Raw genomic sequence first — 22,450 nt, forward strand, 5'->3', positions numbered from 1 at the left:
CCTCCCACCCTCCCTATCCCACCCCTCTAGGTGGTCACAAAGCACTGAGCTGATCTCCCTGTACTATGTGGCTGCTTCCCACTAGCTATCGGTTTTACAATTGGTAGTGTATATATGTCCATGCCACTCTCTCACTTTGTCCCAGCTTACCCTTCCCCCTCCCCATAACCTCACGTCCATTCTCTAGTAGGTCTGCATCTTTATTCCTGTCCTGCCCCTAAGTTCATCAGAACCTTTTTTTTTTTTTTTTAGATTCCATATATATGTGTTAGCATACGGTATTTGTTTTTCTCTTTCTGACTTACTTCACTCTGTATGACAGACTCTAGGTCCATTCACCTCACTACAAATAACTCAATTTTGTTTCTTTTTATGGTTGAGTAATATTCCATTGTATATATGTGCCACATCTTCTTTATCCATTCATCTGTTGATGGACACTTAGGTTACTTCCATGTCCTGGCTACTGTAAATAAAGCTGCAATGAACATGTTGGTACATGACTCTTTTTGGATTATTGCTTTCTCAGGGTATATGCCCAGTAGTGGGATTGCTGGGTCGGATGGTAGTCCTATTTTTAATTTTTTAAGGAACCTCCATACTGTTCTCCATATTGGCTGTATTAGTTTACATTCCCACCAACAGTGCACGAGGGTACCCTTTTCTCCACATCCTCTCCAGCATTTATTGTTTGTAGATTTTTTGATGATGGCCATTCTGACTGGTGTTAGGTGATACCTCATTGTAGTTTTGATTTGCATTTCTCTAATGATTAGTGATGTTGAGCCTCCTTTCATGTGTTTGTTGGCAATCCCAACTAATTTTAGGAAGCACTATTTTCATTACACCAGACCAACAAGAACTTTTCCAGGAAAAAAAAAAAACCCAAATATTAAAATAGTAACCATTAGCTAATCTCATTTATGTATATTTACTCAGAAATTATCTATAACTGACTCAAATAAAATACTTGCAAATATAAACAAACACCACATAAAGTGGGATTTATCCAGAGAATGCAAGGTTTGTCTACCAATAAAAATCACTGGAGGGCTTCCCTGGTGGCGCAGTGGTTGGGAGTCTGCCTGCCGATGCAGGGGACACGGGTTCGTGCCCCGGTCTGGGAGGATCCCACGTGCCGCGGAGCGGCTGGGCCCGTGAGCCATGGCCGCTGAGCCTGCGCGTCCGGAGCCTGTGCTCCGCAACGGGAGAGGCCACAACAGTGACAGGCCCGCGTGAAGCTGGAAAAATACCTCGGCCTGCCACAAGGGCAGGCTTATGGACCTAGGTAAGTGAAAGTGTACTGCCAATGCTCGAATGCCCAAGAAGGTAACCTAGATGAGGAGAAGGATAAGAATTCCACGCCGGTTGCTCAGAAGATACCGTGAATCTAAGAAGATTGACCGCCACATGTATCACAGCCTGTACCTGAAAGTGAAGGGTAATGTGTTCAAAAACAAGCCCGGAACATATCCACAAGCTGAAGTTAGACAAAGCTTGCAAGAAGCTTCAGACCCACTAGGCTGAGGCCCGCAGGTCTAAGACCAGGGAAGCGCGAGAGCAATGTGAAGACGGGTTCCAAGCCAAGAAGGGAGAAATCATCAAGGCTCTGTCCAAGGAGGAAGAGACCAAGAAATAGGTTCTCCCCCTCTTGTCTGTACATAGTGGCCTCAGCAATTACATAGATCACTCATTCAATAAAATGAGACTTTATCTGCCTAAAAATGTGTTGATAGCTTTGGTTTATTTTTTGCTAAGGCTAAATCAAAATTTTCACAGTAACACCCATGTTATCTGTATCTAGTTTTATTTATTTATTTTTGCGGTACGCGGGCCTCGCACTGCTGTGGCCTCTCCCGTTGCGGAGCACAGGCTCAGGACGCGTAGGCTCAGCGGCCATGGCTCACGGGCCCAGCCACTCGGCGGCATGTGGGATCTTCGCGGACCGAGGCACGAACCCGCATCCCCTGCATCAGCAGGCGGACTCCCAACCACTGCGCCACCAGGGAAGCCCCTCTAGTTTTATTTTTATCTGTATATTTTCTAAGGCAAAGGAGAAAATGCAACCAGTCATTCCAAAATTTATACAAAAAGAAACATGTTAAAAATCAGAGTGAACTTCCAGGAAAATAGTAGAGGGAAATATTTCATAATTCATTTCACTGAAATAAACCCAAAATAGAAAAAGGAACTTCCTCTTTACTGAACCTAGAGAAGAGCTGTAACTTAAAACAAAACCAAGGAAAGTCTATAACTTATAAACAAGGTTGGAATAAATTTTTAGCATACATTTTCACTCATTTTAAATAAAATGGAAGGTCGATGGATATCTGTAGTTTAGGATAATAAGTTTAATTCATAAGAGAATTAATAAAGGCTGCTGGGGCCTTTGTTAGAAGACAAGTATGGAGGGGAAAATTGTTATGGAAATGGAGAACAAATTAATCTGTGAGAAACCTTTGGCTTTAGAAATTGGGGAATGCCCACATGAGTCTCTGGCCTCGTGAGTGTGTAGTGACCCATATGGTTCAACATGGAGCTTTTTAAAAATTTTTTTAATTAAAAAAACCTTTTTATTGGAGTATAGTTGATTTACAATGTTGTGTTAGTTTCAGGTATACAGCAAGGTGACTCCATTATACATATATATATATATATATATATGTATATATCCACTCTTTTTTAGATTCTTTTGCCATATAGGTCATTAAAGAGTACTGAATATAGTTCCCTATGCTATACAGTAGGTCCTTATTAGTTATCTATTTTATATATAGTAGTGTGTCTATGTCAATCTCAATCTCCCAATTTATCCCCCCTCACCCTTACTGCCTGGTGACCATAAGTTTGTTTTCTACATTTGTGACTCTATTTCCATCCTGTAAATAAGTTCATTTGTACCATTTTTTTAGATTCCACATATAAGCGATATCATATGATATTTGTCTTTCTCTGTCTGACTTACTTCACTCAGTATGACAGTCTCTAAGTCCATCCTCATTGCTGCAAATGGCATTATTCCGTTCCTTTTTATGACTGACTAATATTTCATTGTATATATGTACCGCATCTTCTTTATCCATTCTCTACATGGAGCTTTTTGTATGCCGTGTAGTTGCCTTTTTATTGTTGTGGCCTGAGCAGGTTGTTGTAGGACTTTGCTTCTCGTGTCCATTTGAGGGTTTACTGTGGCAAGTTGCTGCTACTTAGGATGGCTTTGTCCAAGTCAAGTGGCTATTTTTATACAGATGAGTGTCATAGGTCAGTTTCTAAGGAAACATACTCAGGTGGATGTCTGCATGCAGAAGGCTTGCTGGGGGTGCTTTCAGGAACAGCAGGACTGAGGAGAGGGGGATGTTGAACTGTGATGCAGTTTCAGTACAGGATTTAGTCAAACTCACAGAGAGTTCTGGAGCTAGGATGACCCTTCAGAGACTTCCTAAAACTAGGTAATGGGACTTAACTTTTTACTCACATATTTGATATGTGCTCTCAGGGAAGGGATGTCCCCTTGGACAGAGCAACTCTCCCACTGAAGGCAATGCCTGGAGAGGGACATGTCTGTGAGCTGTCAGCAGCCAACACTCCCTCAGGCTGAGGGAAACACTTATGTTTGTCCTGAAGGGGGTACACTGGTGGCTCCACAGCATCCACTAGAGCAAGAGTGCATTTCTATGGAAGTAGAGATTTACTTGCCAAGGCTTAAGTAAACACACAGGCCTCAAAAACAAAGTTAGTGTTGAAAACACAGGCCACAAAGCAAATCGTAGGAAATGTGCATGAGATTCTATGAGCAATGACCTTCAATTAGGCTGCCTCAGGAGGAATGGCTGAGGCAAATTATCTGTTAAAGGAATCAGAGACTGTTAGATATAGAGTATTTTAAAGCATTAGGCAACAAAACAATTAGTGCCCGTTTTTGCCTTGGTTTTCAGTCTGGACTAGGTGTGCAGCTTAGATAAGGTGCCCCAAATTTGGTTCCTCTCCTATATTATTTTGAACTAGCTTCATGGTCAAGGAGACCTGTGAAGAAATTCACCTTGAATTCACGTGTTTTATACACATGCTCAGGGGTCACTTCCCACTATAGAGTCTCAACTTGCCTGTACCAGTGTTGTTGTTGCCTAGATTTCTGAGACATAAATTGAGGCTCCACACATGAAAGGATGGTAGGTTTTATTAATGAACAATTTTTTAAAAAGTAGAGGCCTTCTGCTTCTAGAAATGATGGACTATCTAATTTGAACCAACTCTCTTGTCAAGGACAAGTAGAAAACACGAGAAAATATAAAATAAAATCTGCCTGAAGACATTGAAGAACCAACAAAGGAGAAATAAATTACTGGGTCAATATCTAGGAGAAGACAGAAATTCACAGAATGAGCCCTGTAGTTGGGGCTGCTTTTCCAGTAAAAGCATCTGCTGATTCCATGAGAGGCAGATAAAAACACTGAGAAGTTCAGCAAAGCTTTCACCAGACTTGCAAATCGTCAAAGATATCACTGGTGCCTGAACTTTAGGTTACCATCTTAAAGGGCTGCATCTGAAGTAAGTGTGAAGCAGAAGGACAGTAACTTCGCATTCTATATACTTTGATCTGTGCACATTCTTTTTAAAATTTTGGTATTAAAAGATATAGTAAAAGCCTATCTATAAATAGTTTTAAAATACCATACAAAAATGGTACTATTACTTTTCAGTCTCCAACAAAACATTGGAGTGTATTGAAAATATAAATATGAAATTAAAACCATTGTTAAATATAAGAGAAGAAGTGCTTATGCCATCATGGGATTAGGAATTCAATTTGTGGTAATCTTCAATACTTCTTTGGAAAATTTGAAGATATTAATAAAATTATGGGTTCCAGAAAACAAGCCAAATGTATACTTCCAAAAATATCCTTTAAGTTGATGGACTTGGTACTAGTTTGCCATGGTATTTTAGTAAAATTAATACCATAAGCAGAATGATATTAGAATCCCAATCCAATGTACTTAATTCCTTCCAAGCTTCAAAGGATTAAGGCATTCTTTAAAGAAAAATGAAGTGATATGTCAATAAGAAGATATTATGGATGTTAACAAATTATAATTTTTAAATTTTGACTCCAAATCTTACAATATAAAGTCAGTCTTTACTTTGCATAATAGTGTGGGACGCTAAAAAATGATTATGCAAAGTGAAACCAAGCAAAAGACCTAAATAATCAATGGGAAAATTATGATCATTCCATCACCTTTAAAAATTTTTGTCGAAACATTAAAAAACCCTCTTACTGTTGGTTATAAACACACAGTTGACTCTTGAGCAATGTGAGGGTCGCAGTCATAAAATCTGTGTATAACTGTACAGCTGGCCCTCTGTGTCTGTGTTTGCATATCTGTGGATTCAACCAACTGTGGATTGTGTAGTACTGTATTTATTGAAAAAAATCTATGTAAAAGTGGACTCACGTAGTTTAAACCTATGTTGTTTTGGGGTCAACTGTATAGGGATATTGAAAAAAATAGTAACACTAGTATTAATTTAGCATGTTGTCACTGAAAATGATAAAAATATCCAGAATTTAAATGTTTTATTTTCTTGTAAATATTTACCAAGAGCGGTTTGAACTGTGCTTGCCTTATTTTCATTCTATAACTTGTAGATATGGAGTATCTTTTCTATGCCTTGGTGAATTTTCATAATTCTTTCTAAGATTGGGCCAGCTTCCAATTTACACTTTGAGTTTTTGATACATTGAGAGTTCTTTAAATGTGAAGTTTTCTGTAGGCGTCACTTCGTCTGGGACACCTTCATCCTTCTCATTTATATTGATAAGTTTGCCTTCACTAAGTTCCTCTAGGTTCATATCTATAATTTCTCAGCCAGTGGCAGTGTCAACATTCCCCATGTCTGCTCTTTCTTCTATGACTTTATTTACATTCAATTCAAATCTCACTTCCAGCATTTTCATTTTCATCTTTCTTGGCCGATTCCCTCTTTCTATTATTCTTCATTTAAATGTCACACGGATTTATTATTGGGATACAAGGAGATAACGCAAGTACAGTTGACCCTGGAACAATGTGGGGTTAGGGGGACCAACTCTTTGCGCAATTGAAAATCCACATGTAACTTTACAGTTGGCCCTCCGAACCCACAGTTCTGCATGTGCAGATTCACCCAACCTCTGATCGTGTAGTACTGTGACTGTATTTACTGAAAAAAAAAAATTCACGTATAAGTGGACTCATGCAGTTCAAACCATATTGTTCAAGGGTCAACTGTACACATTTTGCTGTCCATGCATGGAACAGAATTAACAGCCACTGACAGACTGTGAAAGAAGTGTTGTGATTGGTCACTGATGTCATTGGTTACTGATTGCACTTTTATTATTTCCATAGTCGTTCATAGAATGAAGAGTTACTAGTAAAGTTTGTGCTTTGTTCAATTACTAATCTTTAGTATACTGTGGCAACTGAAATTGAGCCATGTTGTTGGGGGATTGGCATTATTTAAATAAACCATGGTAACTGAAATTTGTGTATACTGAAATTGTGCAAAGCAAGGACTGCCTATATTAGAAAAAAGAAGATTGTATTGGTCATGGATCCCTAGAATTTAGGTTTGTGTCTTCTTCTGCCAAGCGACCAGCTTGAAACCAATATTTTTTTCAGTTGTAAGATACTTAATATTTATTTATTTTGTACATCTTTACTGGAGTATAATTGCTTTACAATGGTGTGTTAGTTTCTGCTTTATAACAAAGTGAATCAGTTATACATATACATATGTTCCCATATCTCTTCCCTCTTGTGTCTCCCTCCCTCCCACCCTCCCTATCCCACCCCTCCAGGCGGTCACAAAGCACCGAGCTGATCTCCCTGTGCTATGTGGCTGCTTCCCACTAGCTATCTACCTTATGTTTGGTAGTGTATATATGTCCATGCCACTCTCTCGCTTTGTCACAGCTTACCCTTCCCCCTCCCCATATGCTCAAGTCCATTCTCTAGTAGGTCTGTGTCTTTATTCCTGTCTTACCCCTAGGTTCTTCATGACTTTTTTTTTTCTTAAATTCCATATATATGTGTTAGCATATGGTATTTGTCTTTTTCTTTCTGACTTACTTCACTCTGTATGACAGACTCTAGGTCTATCCACCTCATTACAAATAGCTCAATTTCATTTCTTTTTATGGCTGAGTAATATTCCGTTGTATATATGTGCCACATCTTCTTTATCCTTTCATCCAATGATGGACACTTAGGTTGTTTCCATCTCTGGGCTATTGTAAATAGAGCTGCAATGAACATCTTGGTACATGACTCTTTTTTTTTTTTTTAACATCTTTATTGGGGTATAATTGCTTTACAATGGTGTGTTAGTTTCTGCTTTGTAACAAAGTGAATCAGTCATACATATACATATGTTCCCATATGTCTTCCCTCTTGCATCTCCCTCCCTATCCCACCCCTCCAGGCTGTCACAAAGCACCGAGCCAATATCCCTGTGCCATGCTGCTGCTTCCCACTAGCTATCTACCTTACTATGTTTGTTAGTGTGTATATGTCCATGACTCTCTCTCGCCCTGTCACAGCTCACCCTTCCCCCTCCCCATAACCTCAAGTCCGTTCTCTAGGAGGTCTGCGTCTTTATTCCTGCCTTACCCCTAGGTTCTTCATGATATTTTTTTTTTAATTCCATATATATGTGTTAGCATACGGTATTTGTCTTTTTCTTTCTGACTTACTTCACTCTGTATGACAGACTCTAGGTCTATCCACCTCATTACAAATAGCTCAATTTCGTTTCTGAGTAATATTCCATTGTATATATGTGCCACTTTTTTTTTTTTTTTTTTTGGTAGGAAAAGAAAGGTTGTTTTATTCAGGAGGCTGGGAACCTGGGGAGAAGGCAGACTCATGTCCAAAAGCCAACTCCCCACTGCCAGCCAGCGGACCAGAGCTTTTAGGGACATATAGGCAGATGGAGGGGGCTACATGTAGAATGGCACAGTCAGCTCTGACAGTCATCTTGAAATTGTTCATGCAGTGGTCTGATCAGTGTCATCTGGATTTTTTTTAGTACAATTAATCTTCATTTCCAGGCTTGGTGTGTTCCTGTGTCTTTGAGGACAGTTCTTGGAATTGTGTAAGATGGAGCAGCTTAGGTCATAGCTACAATCTGGTCATCATGTAGTTAAACTCTTCCACCTTGTGAGGGTTTCAGTATCTGCAAAACTGCTCAACAGATATGCCTCAGAATACCCTTGAGGAGGAACTAAATGTCCTTGATTTTGTTTAATGGCTAAACTATTATTATTTTGTCTTGTTTGACTGCTTTTCTTTGCTTTTGCATTTTCTCACTTCTCTGATTAAATTTATTCTTTAGCTCAAGTTTTTCTACAGACAGGAGGCAGGCAGAGGACATGGGAGGGTGTTTTGCCCTGGGAAGGCCCCATAGGGTCCTGCTCTGTTACAAAAGTAATAGAACCCCAATTCTAATTAGTTCATGTAAAAGAAAAAAAAGGAGACGTTAAGTGCTTATATAACTATACCACAAGAGGAGAGGCACTAAAGCTGGCCTTCAGAATACCTAGAATCAGGTGAGTCAGTCTGTCTGCCCAGCTGTTTCTCATATGCATTCTCTCTCTTGATCTTACCCCTTACTCTTTGCCTCTTGTTCTCTTTCTCTCTTCCATGTTGGCTTTGTTCTCTCCCATTGCAGGCAGTTTCTGTGTAGGATAGGGGGCATGGCTGCCAGCAGCCTAAGGTCACATCTTCAAATCTTCACAGAGAGGAGAGAAATATTATCCAATATCTCCCATTATAAAACATACAAGGGATGGCTTTCTGGGGTCCTGCTTGGGTATTTTTCCCTGAATCAATCATGGTGTCTGGGAAGGAGGATTACATAATACAGGTAATGGTCTCCCTCTCTGGAGTCTGTTATTGTTATTTGCTTGTTTATTTGGACTGGCTGGATTATTTTAGTAAACTTTATATTCCCTGACAGTGTGAAGCCTCTGATGCTACTCCTTAGGGAGCGTATCTCAGGGTATGCCCACAGTTACTCTTTCCATGACTACACCCAGCTATTAAAATCCACTAATGTCTAGGAGTGGAAGAGAACTGGTCCCCCGAAAGCAGGTGGACAGGTAGCCCAGACAGACTGCTGTAGTAATGCCAAATGTTAGGCAACTATACCAATTGTGTCTACCATGTGAAAACACTTAAGGGACTTAAGAGACTATTAAATTACAGAATGCACCACTAAGGTAGGACATAGACACTTAACAAAATATTCCAAAGCAGGAATACTCTCAGCTCTCAGTGAGGATTAGATGAAGGATTAATATGATCATCTAACTTCTCTCACTTCCTTAGGTTCAATGATTACAGTTACAGTACTCTACTTGGAAAACAGTTAAAGCCTAACAGTGTTTCCAAGATCACTAACTGTCCCTAATTTTCTTTTTTTTTTTTTAACATCTTTATTGGGGTATAATTGCTTTACAATGGTGTGTTAGTTTCTGCTTTGTAACAAAGTGAATCACTTATACATATACATATGTTCCCATATCTCTTCCCTCTTGCGTCTCCCTCCCTCCCACCCTCCCTATCCCACCCCTCCAGGCTGTCACAAAGCACCGAGCCAATATCCCTGTGCCATGCGGCTGCTTCTCACTAGCTATCTACCTTACTACGTTTGTTAGTGTGTATATGTCCATGACTCTCTCTCACCCTGTCACAGCTCACCCTTCCCCCTCCCCATAACCTTAAGCCCGTTCTCTAGGAGGTCTGCGTCTTTATTCCTGCCTTACCCCTAGGTTCTTCATGACATTTTTTTTTCTTAAATTCCATATATATGTGTTAGCATACAGTATTTGTCTTTTTCTTTATGACTTACTTCACTCTGACAGACTCTAGGTCTATCCACCTCATTACAAATAGCTCAATTTCGTTTCTTTTTATGGCTGAGTAATATTCCATTGTATATATGTGCCACATCTTCTTTATCCATTCATCCGATGATGGGCACTTAGGTTGTTTCCATCTCCGGGCTATTGTAAATAGAGTTGCAATGAACATTTTGGTACATGACTCTTTTTGAATTTTGGTTTTCTCAGGGTATATGCCCAGTAGTGGGATTGCTGGCTCATATGGTAGTTCTATTTGTAGTTTTTTAAGGAACCTGCATACTCTTCTCCATAGTGGCTGAACCAATTCACATTCCCACCAGCAGTGCAAGAGTGTTCCCTTTTCTCCACACCCTCTCCAGCATTTATTGTTTCTAGATTTTTTGATGATGGCCATTCTGACTGGTGTGAGATGATATCTCATTGTAGTTTTGATTTGCATTTCTCTAATGATTAATGATGTTGAGCGTTCTTTCATGTGTTTGTTGGCAGTCTGTATATCTTCTTTGGAGAAATGTCTATTTAGGTCTTCTGCCCAGTTTTGGATTGGGTTGTTTGTTTTTTGTTATTGAGCTGCATGAGCTGCTTATAAATTTTGGAGATTAATCCTTTGTCAGTTGCTTCATTTGCAAATATTTTCTCCAATTCTGAGGGTTGTCTTTTGGTCTTGTTTATGGTTTCCTTTGCTGTGCAAAAGCTTTGAAGTTTCATTAGGTCCCATTTGTTTATTTTTGTTTTTATTTCCATTTCTCTAGGAGGTGGGTCAAAAGGATCTTGCTGTGATTTATGTCAGATACTTAATATTTAAAAGACACAACAGAAGTGACAGTAAATTTCAATTTTTAAAAAGCTGACAAACAAGGATATATTGTACAACACAGAGAATATAGCCAATATTTTATAATAACTATAAATGGAGTGTAACCTATAAAAATTGTGAATCAGTATGCTGTATGCCTGTAATTTATATAAAATTGTACATCAACTATACTTCAATTTAAAAAAAGCTAGATAAAAGCTAGATAAAAAGCTAGATAAAAATTCTAGAAATAATACATCATCCAGAGAAATAATTTAAAAATGATCATTTTATTTAGAGAACATGGAAAGATAATCCAGTCTGTTGTCCAGCATAAGTTGATCAGAATTGTTTTTCTTTTTTACTGATTGCTGAGAAAAAAAACTTTATGTATTCTGTGGGTTTGGGCAAATATAGAGTGGCATATATCCATCATTATAATATCATATAGAGTATTTTCACCATCCTAAAAATCCTCTGTGCCCTACCTATTCATGCCTCCTCTCCTGGAACCACTTTTTTGATATTAATTTCTTGGATTGGGCATTCCAAATTAATTAGAATATTTTCAATGCCAAACTCATGTGAGGCAAACCTGTGATTAAGAAATTTCATAAGAATAATTTAAAGAATTCCTAGGCAGAGCATAAGGCAACCATAACATTCCTTGTTATTTCCCTGTTCAGTTGGATGGATTTTTTTTTCTGGTCCAGTTTCACTGAGGGTGTAGTAGAAAGTCTCATGACAACCTGCATTTTTTTTTTTGGTGGGGGGGGGTGATCTCAAGACATTACCTCTTCACCCATGTGGCTACTGTAGACAAAAGCCTTGGGAACCAACCCTCGACAATGCCCTGGGAAGCTTCTATTTCCCGCTCTTGTTTTCAATGTCTTATTTGATTTGCTTCTTGAAGACTTTCTTATCATCTTGTAAGGTCAGCATATACATGTATAAATAATTTATAAAACGATAGCTTACCTGGCATATCGCTGTCTTGTGGTAGTTTTTTCTTGTTCATTTCTTGGCTTCTATTTTGCAAAAAAAAAAAAAAAAAGCATCTTGCCTGTTGTTCATATATTTACACACAAAGAAATCTAACGGTCTAATGATAAGGCAATGCTTTATGTTTCAAAATTTAGCCAAGGTGGTGAGCAGCACTTAGAATGAATGGATAAATTAGGGAGGAGTGGTGACAATATAGAGATGAGACCTTGGGGACTCAGATTAAGGGTAAATAGAGAACATTATGGAGCCATAGAAAAGTAAGAAATGAGGCCCAGGAGGCACAGAAAGAAAAGACTATGTAAATAAAAACGAATGTGAACACAGACCAAGTCAAAGAATGTTAAAGTTGAAGCAGAATTGGAGAATGTCAAGGTCTTTTAGTCCAATCATTTTGCAGTGGGAGAAATTGAGACCTAGGGCAGTGATCAATGCAGTCTAGTAAGTGATTTACCCTAGATCTCAGGGTGGGACCCTTCCTACTGCTGTAGGTGTGAGATGGGGGAGGACACAGGACAGAGGCAGGGACTGCTGCTGGGAGCCAGAAAGTGGAGAGAATAGCTTGAAGACGAGCTAATGGGGAAATGAAAGGCCAAGTAAAAGGCGTGTTGTGGAAGGCAGTGGGGTTTCTAGAATAGGGAAGTGTGCAGAGGGTGAGGTTTCCGCTGGCAGAGAGGGGATGAGGGGGTAGAGTGTGACACTGGGGCAGGGACAGGACACTGGAGTGCTGAGGACAGTGCTCTCTAGCAGGAAAACCACCCACTGAGGTGAGCTTGGGGGAGGGCCAGGTAAGAGCCCAGGGAAAGGCAAGCATGAGGATGCCTGTGGCCTGAGCACCAATGGGGTGAGAAGAGGGAGCTTGGGGAAGGCTGGTGACAGAGGAAGAGCACTGGGCTCCCCCAGGACAGCCAGGACCCTCAGCCAGGCTGGATTCTAATCAGAGGATGTCCCACCCATCTCAGATTATTCTTTGGGGGTCCTGTGTGTCTAGAGGGCCTATATAACCATCTCCTTCTCTCTCTATTGCATGTCATACAGATTTCAGACTCTTGCATTTATGTTCATAAGTGTTCACTGGTACAAATTGTCTTGTCAGTTTCCCTTTTCACAGATCCCACTCCTTTCACCTCCCCCACCCTTTTTCTTGTAGAATGATATATCTATATGAGCCTTTTTATATAAAATTGACATACATAGTAGGAGTTTGGATTATTTTTCATGAAAGTAATTGAAATATTTTAAGCATCAGCTTGACATGATCAGGTGTACATTTTTATAGCAATTCTGAACCAGAGTGCTGAACAGATGGGGAGAGGGTTTGGATTGCGTTGCACGAATAAGGGCTTGTGGCAGTGACCTGGGTCACATAGGATGAAAGCATTTGGCATTTGGGTCCCAGAATCAAATACGATAAAGCAGTGATTTAAATGCTTTGCATGCATGTAAATGATTGTCAACACACACCCACACTCAGAAACCATAATGTGGGTTAGAGAGACTAGGTAAGAGGGATGAGATAAGAAAGAGGGGCCATTGAGAACGTTGGGAAGAGGTAATGGCAAAGTGCCAGAGGAAAGGGGCAGTGAGGAGGGAGGTCCAGTTGGGTGTATAAACCAAAGGAATTCTTCTGGATTAAAAGAGACTGGAAGCAGAGCAATTGTTTAATATTACCCTCTTATTTAACAGATGTGGAAATAAAGGATTGGGGAGGTGAGATAACCTTTTAACATCACACGGGAGCTTTTCCGAAGTAATAAATATGAAGAAAGCTGAGGTCAAGGAGAACAGCTGGAAGCCAGAGACTTTAAAAAAAATCTGCAAGTCAAGGGCTGGAGCGGAAATGAGAGGCAGAGTGGGAGGACAGAGCTGTAGAAGACACAGTATTTCTGTGACGTGCAGTGTGGGTGAGGAAGAGATTTGTCAGTTGGAAGAGAGAGGAAGTCACTATAGAGTACTGAGAAAAAGGTTTGCTGAAATTAGAGATCAAACAGCACCTCTGAGGGTCAGAAGTTCCCAATGAAATGCTGCTTCTGCCACTTCTATTGCTAGCAGTTATCGTCCCAGGTGGTGAAAATGAGGATGGTAAGAGGAACTCTGGAAGCTCCCAGAACAGGTGCAGGGGGTCTGGATGAAAGCATGCTGCACCTATCACTAAGGGTCAGGGCCCTCGTGTCTCCAGCCCTCTCCCCCCATTCTGGAGGTTGGGGATGGAGCTAGAAGCCTTGGGGCAGGAAAATGTCTTAGGCTCTGTGTTGTTGTTCAGACTCTGGGTTCTTTATCATTTCATCCTGATTCTTTCTTTCTCCTCACTCTTCTTATCCTTCCACCACCCACAGCCTTCCAGGGGCCAACCTCTTACCGTAGTATCCAGACTTTGACCTTTGCCAACGGCACCTGGGCACAATATAAAGTCTCAGGCTGGTTGGATGATTATCAGATTCATGGCTGGGACAATGACTCGGGCAAAGCCATTTTCCTGAAGCCCTGGTCCAAGGGCAACTTCAGTGATGAGGAGTTGATTGAGCTGGAGGACCTATTCCAAGCCAACTTGATTGGATTGACCAAGGAACTGCAGGACTATGTCAGTAAAGTCCAGATTGAATGTGAGTACAGTCCTCTGCTCCGGGGAGATTCCCAATGGTTTTTCTCTCTCCTGGTTAAGGCTATTACTCTCTTGGATCTTGGTCCCATCCTCCCACTTTACCCAACTGCATGCACACACTTCTCCAGAGTAGTCTCCAACTCTGACTCCACACCTCCAACAAGTATCCCAGATTCTTCCTGTTTCTTGCACCCCTGTGTGATAAATGAAGATCCCCCTTTGTAACCATCTCTTGGTTTGTTTGTGCATAACTGGCTTCTCTCTAACCCCAAGGACAAAGCCCTCAATTCTCCACTCTGTGCCTGAGTGAACTGAAGTGTGACTTCCTCCTCCTCCAATCCGTCTCCTCAAGCATCTCCTGCCTGATCCCTTCTCTCAGTGTAACTCTCCCCTTCACGCTGGGGTGCTGAACTCCTGAGTCCATCACAAGCTGCTCCCCTTCTCCCCTCATGCCCACCCTACAGCCTTACAGCAGACCGTCCCCACCATTTATGACATGCATACCTTTCCCCAATGCTCTTCTTTCTGGAAAGGCTCTGAATACTGCAATTAGTTTTTGAGTCATCTCACATCTCAGACCTTTCTCCCACCCCCCAAATCCAAAGCCCCACGTCCTTTCCCCATAACTTTCTTTCTTGTTTGCTTTTTAGTAACTTTGTCCCTGTTTTCCTTGTATCCAGACCCCTTTGTGATCCAGTACACAGGAGGCTGTGAGTTGCATTCTGGGAAGTCCATAGGAAGCTTTTTGAGGGGAGCTTTAGGAGGACTGGATTTCGCGAGCTTTAAGAATCATTCATGTGCACCTGCCCCAGAGGGCGGCAGCAGGGCGCAGCAGTTCTGTGCATTCGCCTCTCAGTACAAAGGCATCCAGGGTATCATAGAGACGCTCCTCTCAGACACCTGCCCTCGGTTTCTCCTTGGTGTCCTCGATGCAGGGAAGGCCGAACTACAGAGGCAAGGTTAGTTCTTTTCTCTTCATAAGACTTTTCTATTTCATGTCCTGCCACCTTCTTTGAATTCAAGAGTAGGAGGTACCTAAGGAGAGAGGGGCTTAATCAATAAATGATTTGATTCCCCTAAGAGTAGAAGAGGTCACTGTCCAAACCTGTGGGTTTCTGAATGCCTATGCTCTAGATTAGAGTCATAATCTGACAGTCTCCCTGCCTCTTCCTGCCCCAGTGAAGCCCGAGGCCTGGCTGTCCAGTGACCCCAGTCCTGGGCCTGGCCGTCTGCTGCTGGTGTGCCATGTCTCAGGATTCTACCCGAAACCTGTGTGGGTTACGTGGATGAGGGGCGAGCAGAAGCAGTCTGGCACTCGGCAAGGTGATACTGTGCCCAATGCTGATGGGACATGGTATCTCCGAGTAACCCTGGATGTGACGGCTGGGGAGGAGACTGGCCTGAGTTGCCGAGTGAAGCACAGCAGTCTAGGAGACCAGGACATCATCGTCTACTGGGGTGAGGAAGGACTGGGGCCCAGCTGGGAATGGGAGGAGATGGTCCTCAAGCACAGAGGAGGGGACTGGGAAAATGGAGGGATTTGATGGATGAGATAGGGAGGGACGGGGTGGGGGAGAAAGGAATGGAGAGAGGGAAGGACAGAGAGAGAGACAGAGAGTCAGAGAGAGAAAAAGAGACAGAGAGACAGAGGTTGAGATTTATTCCTGGGACTACAGTTCCAAGAGGAATGAAAATAGATGATCTAAGGTATAGAAGAGATAAGAATGAAGGACTTATAGACTGGGTGGGATGGGGTAAGAGGGAGAGACAAAGGGTGGCTGTGAATATATGATATCCAGGAATATGAGAGAGAGAATCACAGATGCCTATGCATCAGAAGCTGATAGTGGTGGTGCTGACACTCGGGTGGGTAACAAAGCCAGGAGAACTAGAGAATGGGTTTGAAGTGACATCCCTGTGTCCTCTCCCAATTGCCAGGTCACCCCACCTCCGTCAGCTTGATATTTTTGGCAATATTAGTGCCCTCCTTGGTCCTTTTGATATGTCTTGCATTACGGTTTTTGAGGCGCAGGTGAGTTTTCCTTTTTAATCTTTCTTTTTTGTCCATCCTCTCACTCTTTCCCTCCATTTTATCTATTACATATTTTAGCCTCAGTATTTCCAGCAGACCCTTTCCCCTTTCTTCCCCACTCCCATCTTTAGGTAAATCTATTTTTAAAAAATATTTATTTTTTTATTTGATTGTGCCGGGTCTTAGTTGCAGCAGGCGGACCCCTTAGTTGCAGCACGTGGATTCCTTAATTGAGGCAGGTGGGCTCCCCAGTTACGGCTCATGGGCTCCTTAGTTGTGACATACAAACTCTTAGTTGTGGCATGCGTGTGGGATCCAGTTCCCTGACCAGGGATTGACCCAGGCCTGCTGCATTGGGAACACAGAGTCTTATCCACTGCGCCACCAGGGAAGTCCTGATAAATCTATTTTTAAAAAATTGTGGTAACATATACATGAGTTAAAAACTTACTGCATTAGCCATTTTTAAACATACAGTTTAGTAGTATTAAGTACATTCACATTTTGTGCAACCTATCTCTAGACCTTTTTTTATCTTGTAAACTAAAACTCGGCCCATTAAACCACATTCCCCATTCCTTGCTCCCCTAGTCTGGGGCAACCACCATGCTACTTTCTGTCTATATGAATCTGATTACTCTAGGTACCTCATATAAATGGAATCATCACTATTTGTCTTTTTGTGACTGGTTATTCCATTTAGCATAATGTCCTTATAATTCATTCATGTGGTGGTATATATTAGAATTTCTTTTCTTTTTAAGGCTGTTTTGTTTATCCGTTCATCTGTCAATGGACATTTGGGTTGATTCTACCTTTTGGCTATTGTGAATAATGCTGCTATGAACATGGTGTACAAATATCTCTTATGTAGAACAATTTTTTGCTTGTGATCTTAACAGGTCCTTTCAGAGTATCTCATGAGCCCTCACCATGTCTCCATTTCCATTTGGGATCAGTAACCAGGAGTCCAGAAACTCTGTCAGCCCAGGAGTCAATCTCATCATATTTCATCAAATAATCATCAGATTTGGACAAATCAGAGTGCCCATAGTTTGTAAGATTAAATCACAATTTATACACTAGCAGAAAAATAATTAAAAATTGTTATTATGAGACAATATCAATAGTAGGAGCCACTCAGATTTCATAGATGTGAGGTGAGAAAGAATATACCTCGGAATAAGTGAAATGATGTCCATGACTTAACAGTGACATCCCTTTGGCTTCTTATTTGAACTCTTTTGTTGTGATTCCGCTGAAATATCATTTGTTAAAGTGAGCTAACTATAATTATGCCGAGATAATTGTATTTGCAGAGATGCTGAACTATTTTAACATAATATCTCTGTCTCTGCTTGGATGATTTTCTAACCACAAGGGCCAGCTGAGCAGCTTCTTTCTCCAGGAGGCCTTCTTTAGTGCTACAGTGGAAGTAACCCTCCCTTGTGTGGTGTCATGCTGAGATCCACATTACTCTGTACCAACAACATTGCAGTTCTTTTTGTTTTTCTTTTCTTTCTACTTATAAGTTCCTTGAGAGAAAGGTTTGCTCTAGATGGATCCCAGGCAAGATCTCTCACTTGCATATGTGTTTGTTTAATAAAATAATCTAAGTTGCTATAACTGCCACGTTAATGGTCTTTTTTTTTTTTCCAAAATTATCTCCTTCCTTTTTTTCCTCTTTAGTTGATATTCTAGATTTTCCTCTTATTGAGATATTCTCACATAGCAAAAAATATCACGCTCTCCTTGTTTCTGCCCTGAGCTCCTCTGGAGAAAACCACTTCTGCCCATATTATAACTATAGTTTACATATAAAGATTAATCAGAAAAGGATCCTGTTTCTCATTTTCCAGTGAGAATGCATGAGAGGCAGGATGGGTGAAGAGTAATAGTGCAGATGGGTTGTTAAATATTCAAGCAAAGAGTCAAGAGGGCTTTTCTTGCTCTCTGGGACTTTGATATCTGTGGTTTATCAAGTCAGTTACATTGTTGACTTTATGTTTATTGATTCTTTTGCTTATTCCACAGTTTCCTAGAAACCTCATTAAAAAAATTCAAACTCATTTAATTAAAAGAATAGGAAGGGGAAGAGGGGAGAATTTGGGTATATATATATATATATATATATATATATATATATATATATATACATACACACACATATATATATATAAATTTTATTTTACTGTTTGTGTTTAATGCAAATCAATTCCATAACATGAGAAGTTACTATGAACCAAAGCACAAATACACAAACACAATATACAATCCAAAATAGATGTACAGCATTCAGGTATGAAACAAAAGAGAAGGTTCGTTCACACACATAGTAGCTTGAGATCTGCTGGATATGGTTGTTCCAGTGTAGATTTCTAAAGATGGAAAAAAATGACTTTGGTTATCAAGACTATTGTGGCCATATTAGATTAGATTTTGGAACATCTAAGCATCAGTGTGTGATCATGTGAACAAAAGACTTAGGGAGTGTCTGTTTTTAAAAAGGTTTCCGTGCATCAAGGCAGTTGTGAAAAGATTTACTTTCTAAAATCAAGCCCACTTTAGGCTTAGGACCAGGTTCTAACTATCTAAAAATATTGATTGATAACAGAAAGTGTTCCAAATGTGGCTATTCAGTTTTAAAAAAAGTATTTACAGAAAAGAGTATAAAAGTTTTTCTGAATTTAATGTAAGCAAGCTTCCAGTCTTCCCTTGCCAAATATATTTGATGTATAGTTTAGCTCCTTCACATATTTGCTTTTTTAATTTCAAGATTTGTCAATCTTACCTTCAAAACAGATCATTTTTTAAACTGTAAAAAGTATTCGACATTATGCAGAAATAAAAAGCATTTTGAAATTAGTTGAGATCAATATAATTCTACTCTTTGTTATCTGTTTAGCTAAATGAATCTAGTGCTCTTTTTGAATAAGAATAGTTGATAAGTATAGAAGCAAAATGTACTCATTATGCTTGGATTTGGGGTAGATTCCAATCCATCATTGCCCTGGTACATATCAATGACTATATAAAAATTCAAATGCAATGTCAAACCCAATCCCCAAGGGAAAGATTTCAGTTCCCAAGAGAACAGGGATAGCTTAACATAAAGCTTTCTCTAGGGTACATCAGCATTAAATTAGTACTGCTGAAACAACACATTGAGGATTTACAGTAGCACCTGGAAGTTCCTTCTAATGTACATATAAATAGAATCACAGAAGCTTTCTGTTTTACCTCATTGTTTTATGGCCTTATAAATTTAATGAGCCAAATGAAAACTGAATCTCTGTTCTACATCTCATTCTTTATCGCTACGTAAGATAAAATCTATTCTTTCAAGGTAGAGTTTTATGTGTCCATACTTCTTAAGCCACATTTAAGGAAATCATCTCTTAACTAATTTTGGATGTTGTCTCTCTTCATCTTGTATAGGAAACTCCAGCAGGTTTAATATTAGCATGCATCATCTAGTCAAACCCTTCACATGCTCTTCAAACCAATCAAATTTGGGATCCCCAGCAGTTTCTGTCAATAAAATAAGGTGTGGAACTAGCAGATTAATTCAATGAAGACCTGTTTTTTTTTTCCTTTGTCACACTGGATGTCTGGATGCCATCTGAATTGGGTTTAGAGGATGGAGAAGTATAGATGTTTCTTGGCCTGAATCTCTTAACAATAGAGATGTAGAAGGGAGAGCGAGATCACCAAGAGACTGGCTGTTGACTGCAGAGCACAGTCATTTGCCTTGGTGGTGGCATTCGCTGGATTGGGGGCAGCTGAGGTATGCTGGGAGGAGTTTCTTGAAGGTGTTACAACAGTTGTTTGATTTGAATAAATCTGCGTAGGTAAGAGCAGTGTCAGAAGCAGCAGCCCCAGTCCGAGCCTGGCCACCATCGCTCTGCCCATGTCCGCTTCGCTGGTGTGCAGCGCGTCTCCCTGGATGCGGGGTGCGTGGAGGACCGCTGGCTCCGGGCAGGCGCAGGCAAGGTCTGGGTATATTTTTTGAAGGACTTAGGAAGGGAGGTCAGAGCAAGCGGAATTTTTCGGAAGCCAGGGGTACTGGAAGCAGTTCTCCCACCTGGACATTTTAGAACAACATGGACTTTAGGATTTGGGCAGGGTAGGAAATGACTGAAGACATAGTTTTTTCTCTCTGCATTAGCACGGCTGTTTATTTCTCCAGGATGCATTAAACTCCAACTCATCTTATAGAGCCAACATGCTGTCCTATGCTTCACTGCACCTTCAGCTACAGGCCAGGGCCCTGATTAGAGTGTTTCATGGAGTGTTGACTATGGACCACCAGCAGGAGTAGTACCTGTGAGCTTGTTAGATGAAGACATTTTCAGGCCCCACTCTAGACTTACTGAGTCAGAAAATCCTGGAATGGGAACTAGAATGCTGTGTTTTAATTAGTCTTTTAGGTTATTCAGATGAACATTTAATTTTAAGAAACTCTTGTCTAAAGATTTCTCAGGCTTTGGACTGTTGACACTTTGGGCTGCATAATTCTTTTTTTTTTTTTTTTCATTTTCCACCATTTACTCTTGTTATCAAAAATAGTTCAACTCTTCTCACAAAACAAAAACAAAATAGTACATACTGGACACATACATCACATTTTTCTTCCTATGGCTTTAGCCCACCCCCACCCACCAAAAGAGACAAAAAAAAAAAAAAACAAACCCAACAACAACAACAAAAACAACTCTACCTGACCACATTCACAGAAAATGACACCAGGATACACTACAAAACAGAAGGTGTCATCTGCTCTGTGTCCAAAGGTTTCTTCTCCATGTCTTGTACTAGGTGAGTAACCATCATTGAACATGCTGTGTGCCAAATCAAAACATAACTTCAACATATGTCAGATCTCAGGAGAGATGGTGAACGTAGTAGAAACTGAAAATTTTCCAGCAGTATTTTTCTTTAAATAAGCACTGTCAAAGCAGCAACTCTTCTTTTAAATCATAAGGTCATTTCTTTACAACCTAGTCAGTCCTTGTTTTATTTGGGCTGTGCTCTTTCAAGCAACTGACTAGATTTCCCTTCAACAGAATGTTGTGACTCACTTATCTCCCCCATAAAAATTACAGGGAAGAAGTGCATTTAAACTGAAACATAGTTTGTGCTTAAATGCAAAAGAGTATTCTAAAGAATATCCTCCTAGCTTCAAACCCAACTAAACGCACAGGCTTCATAAAAAGGCATTTTTATTAGACCTCTATAAAGAAGTCTCCACAATGAATAGCACCCTAAAAAAAAAAAAACAGGAAAGAAAGAAAAAAGCATATTCAAAATAAAGTCTGTGGCAAACAGAGGAAACGAAAATCACTTTGAAGTGGCCAATGGCAATAGGTATAATGCATAAATCTGAGTAATTTTGGAGCATTATTCTAAAATTATTTTAAATAAATCCCAATTTCTAAATAAAACATTTAAATAATTTTTTAAAAAATTCTGTCGCGTACCATAGTCTAAATTCAATTACCTTCAGAATAGAACTGTTCTTCTCCACTTCATTTATCTAATTAGAACATTGCTCAAAGTGAAGGATTTGTTTTTTTCCCTAGAAATGAGTCAGACTTAACTAAAAATGGGGATCAACTCAGAAGAGTTTTGTGGCATAAACAGCTAAAAACATCTGCAGTCTGACAGAATTTCAGTTTGTTCACTTTTAAAAGACAGATTTCTTCAACATTCTAATGAGGGGCAATTTTTCTTTCATAATACTGCTGATTTAAGAACTGCTACATACACCAGTAGCCAATTTTCATGATTAGAAATGGTATTATGTCAGCACAAAGGTTGAGCTGGACACATCAGCTTTTCAACAGGAGAAACATCAATGGCATCTGAAGGTAGCACTGAGTCTCCTGAACAAACTACTGGCTACTTTTTCACAAAATATGAGCACAATCTTTATGGACTGACTAGATACCACTTCCTTACATTTAATCATAAACTTTGATTATGCACAAAGCATGACCATAAACAGTGAGGTTAATGTTATTTTCCTTGCCAAAGTTCGTTTTGTATAAATCAGTTGCATCAGCATTTGTTCTCAAACTATGAGGTTCTGTAAGAACTAAGGACATA

The 22,450-nt window shown here is 40.1% G+C and overlaps 2 protein-coding genes across 7 annotated transcripts in view; one reads left to right on the top strand and one right to left on the bottom strand.

The window, feature by feature from the left end:
• The window catches only part of LOC307187658 (T-cell surface glycoprotein CD1b-2-like), a 41,200-nt gene extending 23,001 nt beyond the window's left edge, over positions 1-18,199 (top strand). For 4 of the 6 annotated variants that reach the window (XM_079924042.1, XM_079924039.1, XM_079924043.1 and 1 more), the window contains 5 exons: positions 14,045-14,311; positions 14,991-15,269; positions 15,490-15,768; positions 16,249-16,342; positions 17,245-18,199. In XM_079924042.1, the coding sequence (XP_079780168.1) occupies positions 14,045-14,311; positions 14,991-15,269; positions 15,490-15,768; positions 16,249-16,342; positions 17,245-17,266 (941 nt within the window). In that variant the 3' untranslated portion in view covers positions 17,267-18,199. Of the gene's footprint in view, positions 1-13,714; positions 13,791-14,044; positions 14,312-14,990; positions 15,270-15,489; positions 15,769-16,248; positions 16,442-17,244 lie in introns of those variants that run through there. The other 2 variants (XM_079924044.1, XM_079924041.1) reach the window with 2 other exon arrangements.
• A 1,818-nt stretch (positions 18,200-20,017) lies between these two features.
• On the bottom strand, positions 20,018-20,254 carry LOC307189104 (signal transducer CD24-like; the record flags this gene model as incomplete). Its single annotated transcript, XM_079926869.1, has 1 exon — positions 20,018-20,254. One exon carries the CDS (start codon positions 20,252-20,254, stop codon positions 20,018-20,020), a length of 237 nt encoding a protein of 78 aa, XP_079782995.1.
• Between the last annotated feature and the right edge of the window lie 2,196 nt (positions 20,255-22,450).

The sequence above is a fragment of the Stenella coeruleoalba genome (assembly GCF_951394435.1).
Source record: "Stenella coeruleoalba genome assembly, chromosome: 1".
Lineage (NCBI taxonomy): Eukaryota > Metazoa > Chordata > Mammalia > Artiodactyla > Delphinidae > Stenella > Stenella coeruleoalba.